At 46.1% G+C, this 14,571-nt stretch overlaps 4 protein-coding genes across 4 annotated transcripts; 2 read left to right on the forward strand and 2 right to left on the reverse strand.

Annotated features, from left to right (window-relative positions):
* Positions 1-1,481: 1,481 nt before the first annotated feature.
* CCR75_000426 (uncharacterized protein) lies at positions 1,482-1,839 on the reverse strand (the record flags this gene model as incomplete). Its single annotated transcript, XM_067958534.1, has 2 exons — positions 1,482-1,760; positions 1,783-1,839. The coding sequence occupies 2 exons, from the start codon at positions 1,837-1,839 to the stop codon at positions 1,482-1,484; spliced, it is 336 nt and encodes a 111-aa protein (XP_067816920.1).
* A 37-nt stretch (positions 1,840-1,876) lies between these two features.
* Positions 1,877-3,141, reverse strand: CCR75_000425 (uncharacterized protein; the record flags this gene model as incomplete). Its single annotated transcript, XM_067958533.1, is given in 5 exon segments — positions 1,877-1,978; positions 1,991-2,307; positions 2,324-2,799; positions 2,836-3,027; positions 3,134-3,141. The coding sequence occupies 5 exon segments, from the start codon at positions 3,139-3,141 to the stop codon at positions 1,877-1,879; spliced, it is 1,095 nt and encodes a 364-aa protein (XP_067816945.1).
* A 10,278-nt stretch (positions 3,142-13,419) lies between these two features.
* On the forward strand, positions 13,420-13,602 carry CCR75_000424 (uncharacterized protein; the record flags this gene model as incomplete). Its single annotated transcript, XM_067958532.1, has 1 exon — positions 13,420-13,602. The coding sequence occupies one exon, from the start codon at positions 13,420-13,422 to the stop codon at positions 13,600-13,602; it is 183 nt and encodes a 60-aa protein (XP_067816919.1).
* A 20-nt stretch (positions 13,603-13,622) lies between these two features.
* Positions 13,623-14,477, forward strand: CCR75_000423 (uncharacterized protein; the record flags this gene model as incomplete). The annotated part of the gene is made up of 3 exons (XM_067958531.1): positions 13,623-13,736; positions 13,759-14,153; positions 14,336-14,477. 3 exons carry the CDS (start codon positions 13,623-13,625, stop codon positions 14,475-14,477), a joined length of 651 nt encoding a protein of 216 aa, XP_067816943.1.
* Between the last annotated feature and the right edge of the window lie 94 nt (positions 14,478-14,571).

Below are 14,571 nucleotides of genomic sequence, written 5' to 3' on the forward strand. Positions count from 1 at the left end.
ACCACCGTGGGAATCCACCAATGGTTGTGGCGGAAGAGGGAGAATTAGATCCGACCCATGTGGCGGAAAAGGGAAAATTTGATCCGACCCTTGTGTCGGACCTAGAGTCGAAGATTGACAAACTCGATCGCTTCCTCCATGATTTTAGGGAGGGACTTGATCATTAGCGCGGTAAGCGTCACTCGTTGGAGCAGACGGTGCAGGCTCACTTTATCGAACGGTTGAAAGACCGTCCGAAGAGTGCGTACTCCATGTTGGATTACGAACGAAATTATCACGCTCTTCGTGATGAGCTGTCGTCAGCTCATCGCGGTTTCGAGGATCTTCGGACCCGACATGAGAATCTCCAGATTCAGCATGAGAATCTGATTCGTGACCACAAGAATATTTAAGGGATTCTCGAAAAGGGTGGTCAGATCCGTCCTAGGAAGAACCGCGTACTGATGTTACGGGTGGAACCGACCAACGTAAAACGTAGGATGCGTTCGCATCCTACGTAGCAATTCTATTGTGTACGCATTGCCTCTGCGATGCAGTACAAGGAATGACCCAATGAACTTGGGTTGTAGTTTACTGCTACCCACATTAGTGACTACAGGCCTAGGTAAGTTTACCGTAGAGAGTAGTACTAGGTCATTAACTTTTAATGAAAGAACGTTTGCTCTTCAATGTTTGTCTGCGTTCCGTTTCTGGCGGTCCATTGCGTTAGCAATGGAATCCTGTACGAAACGGATTACTGATTCTCGAGTCAGCAGAAATTCCTCTGCTGACTCATTTGTTTTGTGTTTTTCAGTGCGCTTTGTGCGCACTGCCATGAGAGTTTTCTCATCTTCGATGTCGATTGCTTCGACATCGACATCATTCGCGTCGTTAGTAACTTCGACGCGCGATGAGCATGAGCCAGAAATGGTTTTGCTCGTGCAAGTCTACCCCCCCCATTAAATAGAGGATCCCTCTAATTGGGTGGGTATACGTGGATGGCGTAAGTCATTTACGAAGAACGGCTAATGCGTTAAAGACGCACGCACCGAATTATTGATGGCGAATTCGGCCATTGCCAAAACTCCGCCGTCGTGGAAACAGTGGAGCTACTTTTCACTGAGTACAATCGACTCGCGCTTAGTATTGACCTTGGTAGCGTCAGTGAGTAATGCTGTGAGTGATGCAAAGCCGTCGCAGTACTTGAGCACGTAAGCACACGTGCCACGAAAAGACTGAAATTCGAGCTTGGTTCTTGGGACTGGTCGCTCCTGGATCGATAGGATCTTATTAGGATTCATGTTTATGCCATTTCGGCCAATGTAATTACCTAGACACGGAATTTCTTTAGCACAGATCGTGCATTTCGAGAGTTTCACGTACAACTGCTGATCTTGGCAGCGAGCAAGTACTTGATACGGCTCATCGGGATCGTCCGCGGTAGATACGTTCGTGGTAAAACAAAAAGATCATTAAAGTACGCGCGGCAGAAGTCGCTCTGGTCACTGAACTCGGACTGGATTAGGCGATTTAAAGCCGCAGGGCTGTAGGGGGGGGCTCATCGGCGTAACTAGATACTCGAAAAGACCGTCTGAAGTGGAGAACGCGGTGTACGGGATGTTGCTCTCTCGAAGTCGCACCTGGAAGAAGCCCCACAGTAGATCGAGCGCAGAGAACCAGCGCCCCTTCTCCACGGCGTCGTAGATGGTTTCTTTACGTGGAATTGGTGTGGCTAGCATGCGGACACGTGCGTTAATTGCTTGGAATTCGTGAAAAATGCGCTATCCGACTGCTTCTTGTCACAAAGCTTGGCGATGAAAATGGAGACTTGGATGGGCGGATAATACCGGCCGCGAGCATTTCCTTTCTCCACTCTGTCACGGCTTCTTATTGCTCGTTACGGAGTCAGAAATGTTTGCGCGCGACTGGCGAAGAATCGTTCAGCTCGATCTTGGACCTCGATGTCGATTGTACGCGTGGGTGGCGTTAACGGCAACCCCTTTCAAAACACTGCATCCTTGTACTTCAAAGCGACCTGTTGCACAGGGTGGCCCTCGAGCGCGTCCCAATCGGTAGCTTGTTGTCGCACGGCCTTGTCTGTCGCTTGCAGGAAGAAACTGAACTCGCTGTCGGAGGTCTTGAGCTGCCGCAGTTGACGCGATGAGATCAAACACGTCGGCCCAGCCACCGACGCGTTCGTGTGCTTTGCATTGTACAGCATCACGTCGTCGTGGGATGGCGGGTGGTGCGACTTGCCGCATGTAGACGTCTTACGGGCGCCATCGACTGTTTTGGCGACAACTTTACACACACGGGCAAAACGGCATCCTAATTGTAGACTCACGGGCATTTATGACCATGTAGTGCCAATAGACTCGGGGATTTACCTCATGGAGCCACGGCATTCCTAAGAGGATATGCCTATCTTCGGGGACACTCATAACAAAAGTGTCGGTCGTGTACTCGGGAAATTCATGCAACTTGACCCGCAGCTGAGAGACGCGCCGTGGAATGATAACCTGTTGGGTGTTGCCGATGCTTAGTTTAGGCGGCTTGGCACACTCGACAACTGGGAGACTGAGGCGCTCGATTACGCGTGGATCAACGGTATTAAAAGAGGCGCCAATTTCAATAAAGGCACTGATCGTGGAGTTTCTGATGGTCCCCGCATGAGACAGGTAGCAGTAAATGTTTTTCCGACGCCGGCGTACCACAGTCTCATCGCTGTGATATTGATCGTGGGCGGCGGAGAACGAAGGTGGCCGGCGAAGCGTGTTCTGCAGGCACGCTCTAATTCTTCTGGCTCGGTAGGTGGCCGACCTACCGAGTCTAAGCGTTTTTTGGCTTGCCGGTCACGGCTGCCTCAGCAGCTTTCTTGTGGCGGCAAACATTCGTCGAGTGACCGTCCCGGTTACAGAACGAGCACCAGAATTTCTGGTCACTCGTCTTGGAACGTCAGCTTTCTTGTCGCCTGGCGTCGGCGGCTTCGTGGCGGACTTGGCGACAGCGTCTGGTTTGCGGCTCGTGTCTGGACGCGAATTCAAATCACTGAGCAAGCATAATGGTGTCCTGCAGCGTCTTTGGGATATTCTGGGAAATGGAATTGGCCGTCTCGGATCTGGGGTCCTGCTGATTAAACCAACGCTTCACAGACTTGGACATGTCATCTGATAAATTGCGACATGAGATGCAAAGACTTTGTCATGTACGCTTGCTGAGATCCTTGGAACCGCAACTCGAACAACTTGATCAAAACCTTCATCTCAAAGTCACGGTCACGAAACCGTTCACGGGTGTTGTCCTTAGAAGACCCCATGTGGCTGGCACTGGGTTGCCACTTTCGTCCTTTCGAGGTTGGCGAACACAGTGCCCACAAACTCGCCCGACGTTTCACTCTCCATATTTCGTCGCGGTACTGGGCATAATACTGCTTAGTGCTGAAGATGCAGAGCTCCAGGTCTTTCGTTTCTTGGGCCTTGGAAGATTGGCGGTTCGCCCTTCTTTTTTCAGTGGCAGGTGCGGCTGCGCTTGCGTCTGCGACTGCGCCGATAGCAGCTGTTCTTTGGAAGGCATTCGTTTGCGCCATAAACGCATTGAGCTGTTGTTGCTGCTGCTGGTGCGAATACTTTAAAAAACGGGAAAACTGACCCATATCAAACGCCGGAGGCGACGCGGGCTGCGGTGTCTGCTCGGCCTGGAGCCGTGCCAGGGGCTTGAGCTTGAGCCTGCACACCTGCAGCGTTTGCGGCTTGCTTAGGAGCATGCGACGTTGCGTCGTCTTCCTCACGCTGGCGTCTTGCCTGACGTGGTCTTCAGTTTGGGCTCCTGTAATTGTTCGTTGGTCACATTAAAATTGACTTTTGGCGAATGAGATTCGACCGGCTTGCTGATGGAACGTTTCAGCAGTGTATTAACTGTCCCGCACTTGGAGCGTTGAGTCTCGACGGGTTTAAACGAATACTTTATTGGCTTGGTTTTTAGATGGGAAAATCGAGAAAGAGAAATAAAACTAAGGGACTAAATCCTAAGATATGAATGCAGCGGCAAAGCCGGCATGCACTGGCAATGGCAGCGAATAAAAAGGAAAGACTTGAACTTGAACTTGCTGTTCATCTCGGCTGCGACACCGTTCATCTGTTCCGGAATATCGGCTGGAGGTGACGCGGCGTTCTGGTCGCGTTACAGCACAAGCCTTGCCTCGGCGTCGACTCGAGTTGCACGATTAAAGGATATTTATTGGCAAATATTTAGACGGGCACGGGAATTACGGTCCATTTGGCCACAGGTTTAAAGCTCGTAAGACATAAATAATGCGACTTTTGTTTAAATATATAAGTACAGGAAAATATAGCTTTTGGCGCATAGCACATCACTGGATGTGGGTGGAAGCAATGCCAACCGTTAGCCGACACAAAGCTGCTGGAACGGACGGCCTTACTACCGAATTTGCAGAGCCATGATGTCCATCCTTGTTCCAGCTCTTACAAAAGAAAGAGATAGTAGAATCTGTAACGTGATGATTTGCCGGTCTCCTTCACGTTTTTTTTGGATTGTTGGCCGACATCGTGCTTGAAATCTAGGCACAAAGTGCTAACAAAGGCTGTCTCCACGAAACTTAATATTGCCAGATAATTTTAAATTGCTAGCATAAGAAGCAATTAGTCCGTCCAATCCTCGTCAAAGTATATACATTCGTCAAACATAGCATTGACATTTCGAATATTAATACTTTAAATGCTCTCATCATTTCATCCCATTTTACAGTGCTAAGGTTTTGTGCAAACTCATTCGGATTGAAGGTATCACCATCCCTTCACCAATACGAATGCTCCGAATCTATTCGCAACCGTGTAATTTGTCAGTCTCGTGTTTTTGACTGTATTTCTCCCAGAGAAGCCGAATATAGCCAGAGCGGATCGGCCGTCGGCTCCTTCCTTATTGTAACGAGGCACCTTCTGCTAGTACTGCTTCAGTACAGCTAATCTACACCGATATAGTATAGGCAAGATACTTCCGATTACTTACGTACACGACGTTCAGAGGCAGTGTAATATGGCACCTTTCGCTAGTACTGCCTCAGTATTAGCTAACCTACACTGATAACAGTGAAGGTAATGGTGCCGCCGAATACTTCACGTACACGACGTGCAGAGGAAGGGTTGATAAGAGTTATTAGCAACAAAAGTCAATTATAGTATGGAAAAACATCTATTTAATAAATCAAGTTTAAACAAATTACAATCTTTCTTGAATGACTTAATATATTAGTCTAACTATGTATTACGACTCATTGCCCGCCGCCCATCCGCGCGTTTAGCAGCGATTGGCGGGGTTGATTTAAATACTTTAATCAACCAATGTGTAGAAGGGCACTACTATAGTATTTACGCACACACCTTCAGGCACAGTGAGGAAGCGGTTTGACCGTCTTCTATCACGTACAGCGAGGTAGTTGGTTGGCACCTAAGCAACCTCATCCAACGAACTTTACCTTAGTACAAGTCTCGTCACGGAAGCGGTTATCCGGCTTCACGTGCGCATAAAGAAGTTTTGAGAATGATTCATATATAATCGAATTAAATATAAATACTTTTAACCAGCAAATAGATGCCATCTCTGTAGGTGTGCACCCCTACGTGGCGAGTGTATTATCTGAATACATCGTCTTATGGATGACGCTAGCCGTCATCCCTTACAATGTGAATGCACCTATCTGCATCACAAACACAAGGGTGCACCCCAGTGGCAGGCCTAATTACTTTACATAACGTAATTGACCATCTCGTGAAGTACACAAATGAACTTTATGGCTTTGTTTACTATTAGGGCAACTTTTTGCCCGTTACACAATGAACAGAGTTGTCGCATTGCTGCTACAATATAACCGTGTACGGTAATACTCTAAAATGTAATAAATATAGAAATATATAAGATTATATTTATACTCTGATTATTCCTCTTGTAAGTATAGATTAATGTAAAGGACACCCCGATACAGGAAGATTCTAAGTTGCTAAGCAATTATTGAGAAACAGGAGAAAAAAAAATCTAGTCCGAACTTCATTTATTAATTAAGACCTACTAATTGCTCCCACGCCTTCGCGCGTCTAGTGTACCGGGGTGTGTCGTTTCATAAAATTAACACTTAAAGGTTGTTAATTAATAAATTATTTTAAAGGTAGATAATATCTGGAGAAAATTACTTTACATTGTAATTTACGGTAAGTTTATCCATAGATAGATATAGGCCATTATATTTACTTGCTCCGCGGTCCAGTCAGCACTGGACGCGCACAAAGAGAGAGACACAGACAAGACTTTATTACATGTTCTGTATTAGTATATAATTAAGTTAGTATTAAATAGATAGAAATAAAAGAACTTAATTATATTAAATACAATTTACTTAAACCCTCTTAAAGGCAAGTGTTTTCAAGAGAGTCTTCCTCTGCACGTACTAGTTTACGTGAGGTGACGCGAGGCACCACTCGCACTGAAGCAGTGCGAAGGGGACTTGTACTGAAGCAGTACAAGTCGGTAGTGCCCCGTTACGCCTGGTAGCACTATGTGGTCCGTCCAAGGACCACAATTCTATCATCATCTAACATGTCCATGTTAGATGATAATGCAAATACGCATTACGTTTCGCGTGATAGCTACTCCTAAGTGACATAGAAAGGAGTGCGGTCGAACGGTGAGCTCGACCATAGGAAATGAACCCATCCTGGCCATGCTGTCCGATTTGGACAGAGATGCCCTCCATTCAGCCAACACCAAGCTCATACAACATGAACTTGACGAGGCGAAGGAGAAGGCAGCCTTGCTCAATCAGCAAGGCTCTCAACAGGCAGAACTGTTGAGGTTACAACAGGTACAGACCCTGTACCTGTGATGGCGCACATGCGTCGTCCCGAAACCTTAAAGATAGACATCTCTGAGTATAGGGGAGTCGAAGAAGACTCCCTGTTAAGATGGTTCGTCGAGTTGGACGGTGTCATAAAGGCTCGTCGCGTCGTCGACGAGCAAATGCGACTTGCATTTGCTCAATCAAACTTGAAATGTTATGCCAAAATTTGAGCACTAGGCCTCAAGTTGTGTGACCCATATGAATTTGGCTCGCAAGAGGATTTTATCGCCCGGCTAAAACAGACGTTGAACCTCGTAGGGCTAAGTTCAATGCTCGATCAGAGCTTCTGAAACTCAAACAAGGCAAGCGTGATGTGCACGCTTATGCCCAGCATATACGACTTTTAGCGAGTTGTATCACAAACAACCCAGTCCATGAATACACGTTGATTATGGTGTTCATGCAAGGTCTTACGGATGGTCCCGTAAAGACCCACCTGTATCGCTTGGAACTGGATACACTTGAAGAAGCAATATCCCTTACGGAATAGGAGGACTTCAGCTTGAGACAGGCTCAAGCTAGTCCGTCATCGTTTCGTCCTCCAAGACGACACGAGCTTGGAGGTCCAGAACCTTTGTCGAAAGTGATATATTTCACTTTATAAACAATAAGCGATTGCAGAAATGCAATCGCTGTCAAAAGTAAGGTCACTAATCTCATGAGTGCAGTGCATCACGCACAGTACCGAGAAATACTGAACGTAATTATGGACCGAATGCCAAAAAGGGCAACGGTCGCGGGTCCGACGTTGTTGTGAAATCGCAATAACGAGGCGGACCGCAAAAAACCGGTCGGAGTCAGTCGGGACGCACGCCCTACTGATCCAGCAACCTAAAGAGTATCTGCAAATCTCTTGACAAAAGTTGCTCCAGACACACAGTCGTTATGTGTCTCCGCATCTAGCGATGAGGTATCCCTCATCACCTTAAAGTTAAAAGTGACAAATGATTTGTCGCTAAGAGCCCTACTGGACTGTAGGACGTCGAATAACTTTATTCGTCGCCAGTCGCTAGAGGGTTGTAGACTTCAATATGTTGAGCGCGACATCCTTTCAACGAGAATGACGGTGCGTCTAGCGACAGGTGCATCGGTAACAGTGATGAAAGCGCAGTGAAATTTCACTACACATTCAAAGATTTAGAGTGTGATGATGATTTCATCGTGCCGCTTTTGAATGAAAAACTTGATGTCATCCTCGGTTTATCTTGGCTCAGAAAGTACGAGCCAATAATCAGCTGGCAGCATCGATCCGTAAAAATGCCTGCCACTTGTTCATCAGATGGCCATCTGATGAACGTCTTGGAGCGTTCTCACAAGCGTATGGATGTACTACGAGTGAGTGCAAAGACCTTACTTGTGGTACGGTCGTTAGTACGACTGAACAAGATCACAGTGTGATTACTAATCACCCTGTGGGGTCAGCTGCCGGCGGCTGTGCGAATGCACAGGCAGCTCCGAAGGTCCGCCACTCGAATAAGTCAAGTGAATTGAGACATGAATGTACGCCTAGCGGGCGACATTCAAGAAAGATACCGGTTGTCCAAAAAATGGACCACACTTTGATCCTCGGTCGAGTAGAGAGTCGACCGTAGAGAACCCGACAGTGATAGCGCAATCACAGTCAGAAGACGTTGAAGGAATTAGTCGCCACGTTCTCAAGAAGAGAATTCCTCAAATATTTAATGCTGAAGTGGCTAGACTTCAGCATCCCGAGGGATTGATCCCTCGGCATCCTGTGGATATATCCCAGTAAGAAATCGAGACATTGAATGCCTTGGTTAATGACGGATCAAGAGTATGCGCTTATACTCTTGATCTGTGTGCGCCTTCAAAAGTTAGCTTCGGAGATAACTCAATTACCAACCCTAGACCCAAGCAATTCTTGAGAGATCTGCATAGTGGTAGAATAAAGCAGATATGCGTACTCGTCACAGAGGACGAATACGTAACCGATATACGGTCAGCGGTAATTGTTGCAGAGAACGAACGGGTTCTCAGCAGCCCATTCATTGAAGAAAGTGTTCTCGATGTGATGACTTGGATTGAGATATATACTTCTCAATCCTGGTAATCACTTAATACAAATTATTTATGTAAGGATTTGATTGAATTCAGGGATGAATCCCCTGAAACAGTTCCATGCGTTTTGCCTAAGGATAAAAGCCTTCGACATGAGACCGAGCTCAAACCGGGCTCGAAGTACTGTGTCATGAAGCAGTGCCCACTGCCTCGTGAACAAGTATTTGCGATCGATCGTTTTTCTAACGATCGATTAAACGCGGTTAGTCAACCTTCCCACGTAGCTCTCCGACCATCTGTGTACGAAAGGCCACAGGAGGGTGGCGGATAGTGCACGAATTCAATAAACTGAATGCTGCAACGGTACTGGCTTTAACGCCGAAATCTAGAGAAGACGTAATCAAGATGGTATGTCTGAGAGTACCCTGTTTTTGTCTATGGATCTTATGGATAGATTTTATCAGATCCTTATGCGTGAACGGGATATCCCGTACACAGCAGTGAGCACTCCAAGCGGGATGCTCTAGGCATAGCTAGTAATGCCACAGGGGCTTAGTGACGCCCCTGCAACATATAACAGATGCGTAACAAATCTGTTGAGACCGGTGAGAGAATTCGCACCGAGTTGTTTTGACGATGTGTTCTTCCATTGCCGGGCCATGGACGGTAAAACGGACGTGGAAGTTCATAAAATTCACGTTCGGCAGGTTCTTACACTTATAGAAAAGCATAAGTTGCATGCAAATCTCAAGAAGTGTATATTCGCTGCAAGCAAAATACCACTACTTGGGTGCATCTTCGGTAAACACGGCGTGCACCCTGATCCCGAAAAGATCAAGGCAATTACCGACAGGCTAGTTCCAGTTGATGTCAAGGGACTAAAAAAATTCCGTGGATTAGCGGCGTACTTGCACAAGTACTCCCGCGATTAAGACGAGATGACAATTCATCTCTCTCGTCTCTTGAAAATTGACGAGAAATGGCTATGGTACGCTGATTGTCAGCGCTTCCTTGAAGGTATCAAGCAAAGCTTGATGCAATCGCCCATCTTGGCGATTGCAGATCAAAATAGATCATTTCATGTGGTCTGTGACGCCAGCGATTTTGCAATCGTCTGTACGTTAATGCAATATGACACATCGGTGCAGATCGCGTTGTCTGCCATCAGTCGCTTCTGCCGGTAAACGCAATTACCCTGTACATCACAAAAAACTGCTTGTCATGGAATATACTGGCTAAGAATAGGGTATATCTCTTAAGAGATAGACCGTTCATTGTATATACAAACACTGTGTATTTACGCACGGTCCACACCTCTCGCAAAGAGTGGCAAAATGGTTGTCTTTCTTCGCGGAGTATAACTTCTCCGTGGAGTATAAACCAGAACGAATTAACGTCGTCGCTGATGTTCTTTCACACCGGCCCGATTTTGAGCCAGCAGCGCAAAACAACAAAAAGGATAAGACCCCTATGGCAACAATAAGTGTTCTGTCGTCAACATTACTTGACGACGTTAGAAGAGCCTATCAAGAAGATAAGGCACTTGAAGGGTTGATGAATTACCTAAGAAACCCATCCCAGCAATCATTAAAGGGATTGTCGAAATTGTATCGACCCTCAACAGATCGATACACAAACGCAATGGTTACTCTATTACACAGCCATTGCTGGTGACACCTCTGACACCCCGCTCAAAATGATTTGCGTTTTCACATGATGTATGAGTGCCACGATGCACCAATAAGTGAGCATCGTGGACGTAGGAAAACTTATTATGTGTACCATAGATGCCGGAAAAGGGCATGGATGAAGAACTCTGTTTCGTCCTTACCACACTTGTGAAGCCGAATGAGTCGAATAACGGAATTTGGTAATACCGGACCATCGAGTTTAGTTGCCCAAGGAAAGCATTAAAGGATTCTTTTCAGGAGCGAACGGCAAAGCATTGCTATCCCTTTCCGATTGGTTTGTGTTAACATTCACGCTAACATTACACTTGGAGTGATCCTTAGCATCACTCCGTTCCTGGCGATGCATGCTATTACCACCAGTAGTATGCTTATCGAATTGGCCTATAGGACCAATTCGATCCTGGTGATGCATTCTGACATCACCAGAGTTATCCTCGTTCATGGAGTCATCACAAGATGACTCCACACCAAAAGGGTTTGACGAGGGAACAACCCCTTTGGTTGTCGCGTTAGAACTCGAAAATTTTAACGGACGTGGCTCCGGATAAATTGGAGGCCTTAACAGATACCACTGAGTCGGGCGATGACGCTGACTCGTGGCAGTCACCTTAAAAGAGAGTAGCAGGTGACTTGTACCAGTCACCGCCAATTGGAGTAGTAGGTGACGCACTCCCCACAGGAGAGGCATTGACGTCTACTGAATTATTTGCATCACTAGTCGCTGCACTGAGCCATGCAGCTGCCAGCTTTGCGGCTTCACAGGCTACGCACGCGAATTAAGTTGGAATGGAACTAAAACCAGTAAGAGCTTATTTACAGAGAGACACATAATAATACTCTCTGTCACTCTATGTCAGTCACTATAGTGACTGTTGCTTAAAGGAGAGGTGATGTCACGTGGTGTTCCGTTTCATAAATAATTCCTATAAAGAGGCCAAAATCTACTTTAAATGTAATAAGGGTAAGGTTTTATATTTATAACATCAAAATATATTCATTTCCTCTTATGGCCTAATAAGTCTTCCTGTGACTATAGAGAGGCCAAAATCTACTCTAAATGTAATAAGGGTAAGGTTTTATATTTATAACATCAAAATATATTCAGTTCCTCTTATGGCCTAATAAGTCTTCCTGTGACTACTGAGGTGCCTCCAAGTACTTTACGTAGACGACGTGCAGTGAAAGGTCTTAAGTTGCTTAGAAGTCTTAGCAACTATTGATCGATAATAAGAAGGCTTAGTATAGGAATGTAATACTGATATTAATATATATTAAATTTCCTCCGTAACGGTCTTCTTATTCAATGACGGTAATATAATAATAGATAGATGTGTACAGTGACTCATTCCGCACAGCTCATTCGCGCATCTTTCAGCGATTGGCAGTGTTAATTGAAACTATAATCGACCAATGCAATCGAAATGTTGGATTGTTGCTACAATATTGCCATTTACGGTAAAAATGTTAAGTAAAATTATTAGAAGACAAGAATTTTAATCTTTATTTTTTTCTCTTATAGGAAATGATACTTATTATACCTCATATTGAATATAATATTTATCATTCCTCCTTTAGGAAAAATCATTTAGTTACAACCTTAGTATTGACTTTTGTTGCTAATAACTCTTATCAACCCTTCCTCTGCACGTCGTGTACGTGAAGTATTCGGCGGCACCATTACCTTCACTGTAATCAGTGTAGGTTAGCTAATACTGAGGCAGTACTAGCGAAAGGTGCCATATTACACTTCCTCTGAACGTCGTGTACGTAAGTAATCGGAAGTATCTTGCCTATACTATATCGGTGTAGATTAGCTGTACTGAAGCAGTACTAGCAGAAGGTGCCTCGTTACAATAAGGAAGGAGCCGACGGCCGATCGCTCTGGCTATATTCGGCTTCTCTGGGAGAAATACAGTCCAAAACACGAGACTGACAAATTACACGGTTGCGAATAGATTCGGACCATTCGTGTTGGTGAAGGGATGGTGATACTTTCAATCCGATTGAGTTTGCACAAAACCTTAGCACTGTAAAATGGGATGAAATGATGAGAGCATTTAAAGTATTAATATTCGAAATGTCAATGCTATGTTTGACGAATGTATATACTTTGACGAGGATAGGACGGACTAATTGCTTCTTATGCTAGCAATTTAAAATTATCGGGCAATATTAAGTTTCGTGGAGACAGCCTTTGTTAGCACTTTGTGCCTAGATTTAAAGCACGATGTCGGCCAACAATCCAAAAAAAACGTGAAGGAGACGGGCAAATCATCACGTTACAGATTCTACTTTCTCACTCTTTTGTAAGAGCTGGAACAAGGATGGACATCATGGCTCTGCAAATTCGGTAGTAAGGCCGTCCGTTCCAGCAGCTTTGTGTCGGCTAACGGTTGGCATTGCTTCCACCCACATCCAGTGATGTGCTATGCGCCAAAAGCTATATTTTCCTGTACTTATACATTTAAACAAAAGTCGCATTATTTATGTCTTACGAGCTTTGAACCTGTGGCCAAATGGACCGTAATTCCCGTGCCCGTCTAATTATTTGCCAATATATCCTTTAATCGTGCAACTCGAGTCGACGCCGAGGCAAGGCTTGTGCTGTAACGCGACCAGAACGCCGCGTCACCTCCAGCCGATATTCCGGAACAGATGAACGGTGTCGCAGCCGAGATGAACAGCAAGTTCAAGTTCAAGTCTTTCCTTTTTATTCGCTGCCATTGCCAGTGTATGCCGGCTTTGCCGCTGCATTCATATCTTAGGATTTAGTCCCTTAGTTTTATTTCTCTTTCTCGATTTTCCCATCGAATAACCAAGCCAATGAAGTATTCGGTTGAACCCGTCGAGACTCAACGCTCCAAGTACGTGACAGTTAATAAACTGCTGAAACGTTCCATCAGCAAGCCGGTCGAATCTCATTCGCCAAAAGTCAATTTTAATGTGACCAACGAACAATTACAGGAGCCCAAACTCAAGACCACGTCAGGCGAGACGCCAGCGTGAGGAAGACGACGCAACGTCGCATGCTCCTGAGCAAGCCGCCAACGCTGCAAGTGTGCAGGCTCAAGCTCAAGCTCCTGGCGCGGCTCCAGACCGAGCACCACCGCAGCCCGCGTCGCCTCCGGCGTTTGATATGGGTCAGTTTTTTCGTTCTTAAAGCATTCGCAACAGCAGCAGCAACAACAGCTCAATGCGTTTATGGCGCAAACGAATGCCTTCCAAAGAACAGCTGCTATCGGCGCAGTCGCAGACGCAAGCGCAGCCGCACCTGCCACTGAAAAAAGAAGGGCGAACCGCCAATCTTCCAAGGCCCAAGAAACGAAAGACCTGGAGCTCTGCATCTTCAGCACTAAGCAGTATTATGCCCAGTACCGCGACGAAATATGGAGAGTGAAACGTCGGGCGAGTTTGTGGGCACTGTGTTCGCCAATCTCGAAAGGACGAAAGTGGCAACCCAGTGCCAGCCACATGGGGTCTTCTAAGGACAACACCCGTGAACGGTTTCGTGACCGTGACTTTGAGATGAAGGTTTTGATCAAGTTGTTCGAGTTGCGGTTTTAAGGATCTCAGCAAGCGTACATGACAAAGTCTTTGCATCTCATGTCGCAATTTATCAGATGACATGTCTGAGTCTGTGAAGCGTTGGTTTAATCAGCAGGACCCCAGATCCGAGACGGCCAATTCCATTTCCCAGAATATCCCAAAGACGCTTCAGGACACCGTTATGCTTGCTCAGTGATTTGAATTCGCGTCCAGACACGAGCCGCAAACCAGACGCTGTCGCCAAGTCCGCCACGAAGCCGCCGACGCCAGGCGACAAGAAAGCTGACGTTCCAGTCAAGCCGAGTGACCAGAAAATTCTGGTGTTCGTTTTGTAACCGGGACGGTCACTCGACGAATGTTTGCCGCCACAAGAAAGCTGCTGAGGCAGCCGTGACCGGCAAGCCAAAAAACGCTTAGACTCGGTAGGTC

Source organism: Bremia lactucae, linkage group LG14, assembly GCF_004359215.1.
Source record: "Bremia lactucae strain SF5 linkage group LG14, whole genome shotgun sequence".
NCBI lineage: Eukaryota > Oomycota > Peronosporomycetes > Peronosporales > Peronosporaceae > Bremia > Bremia lactucae.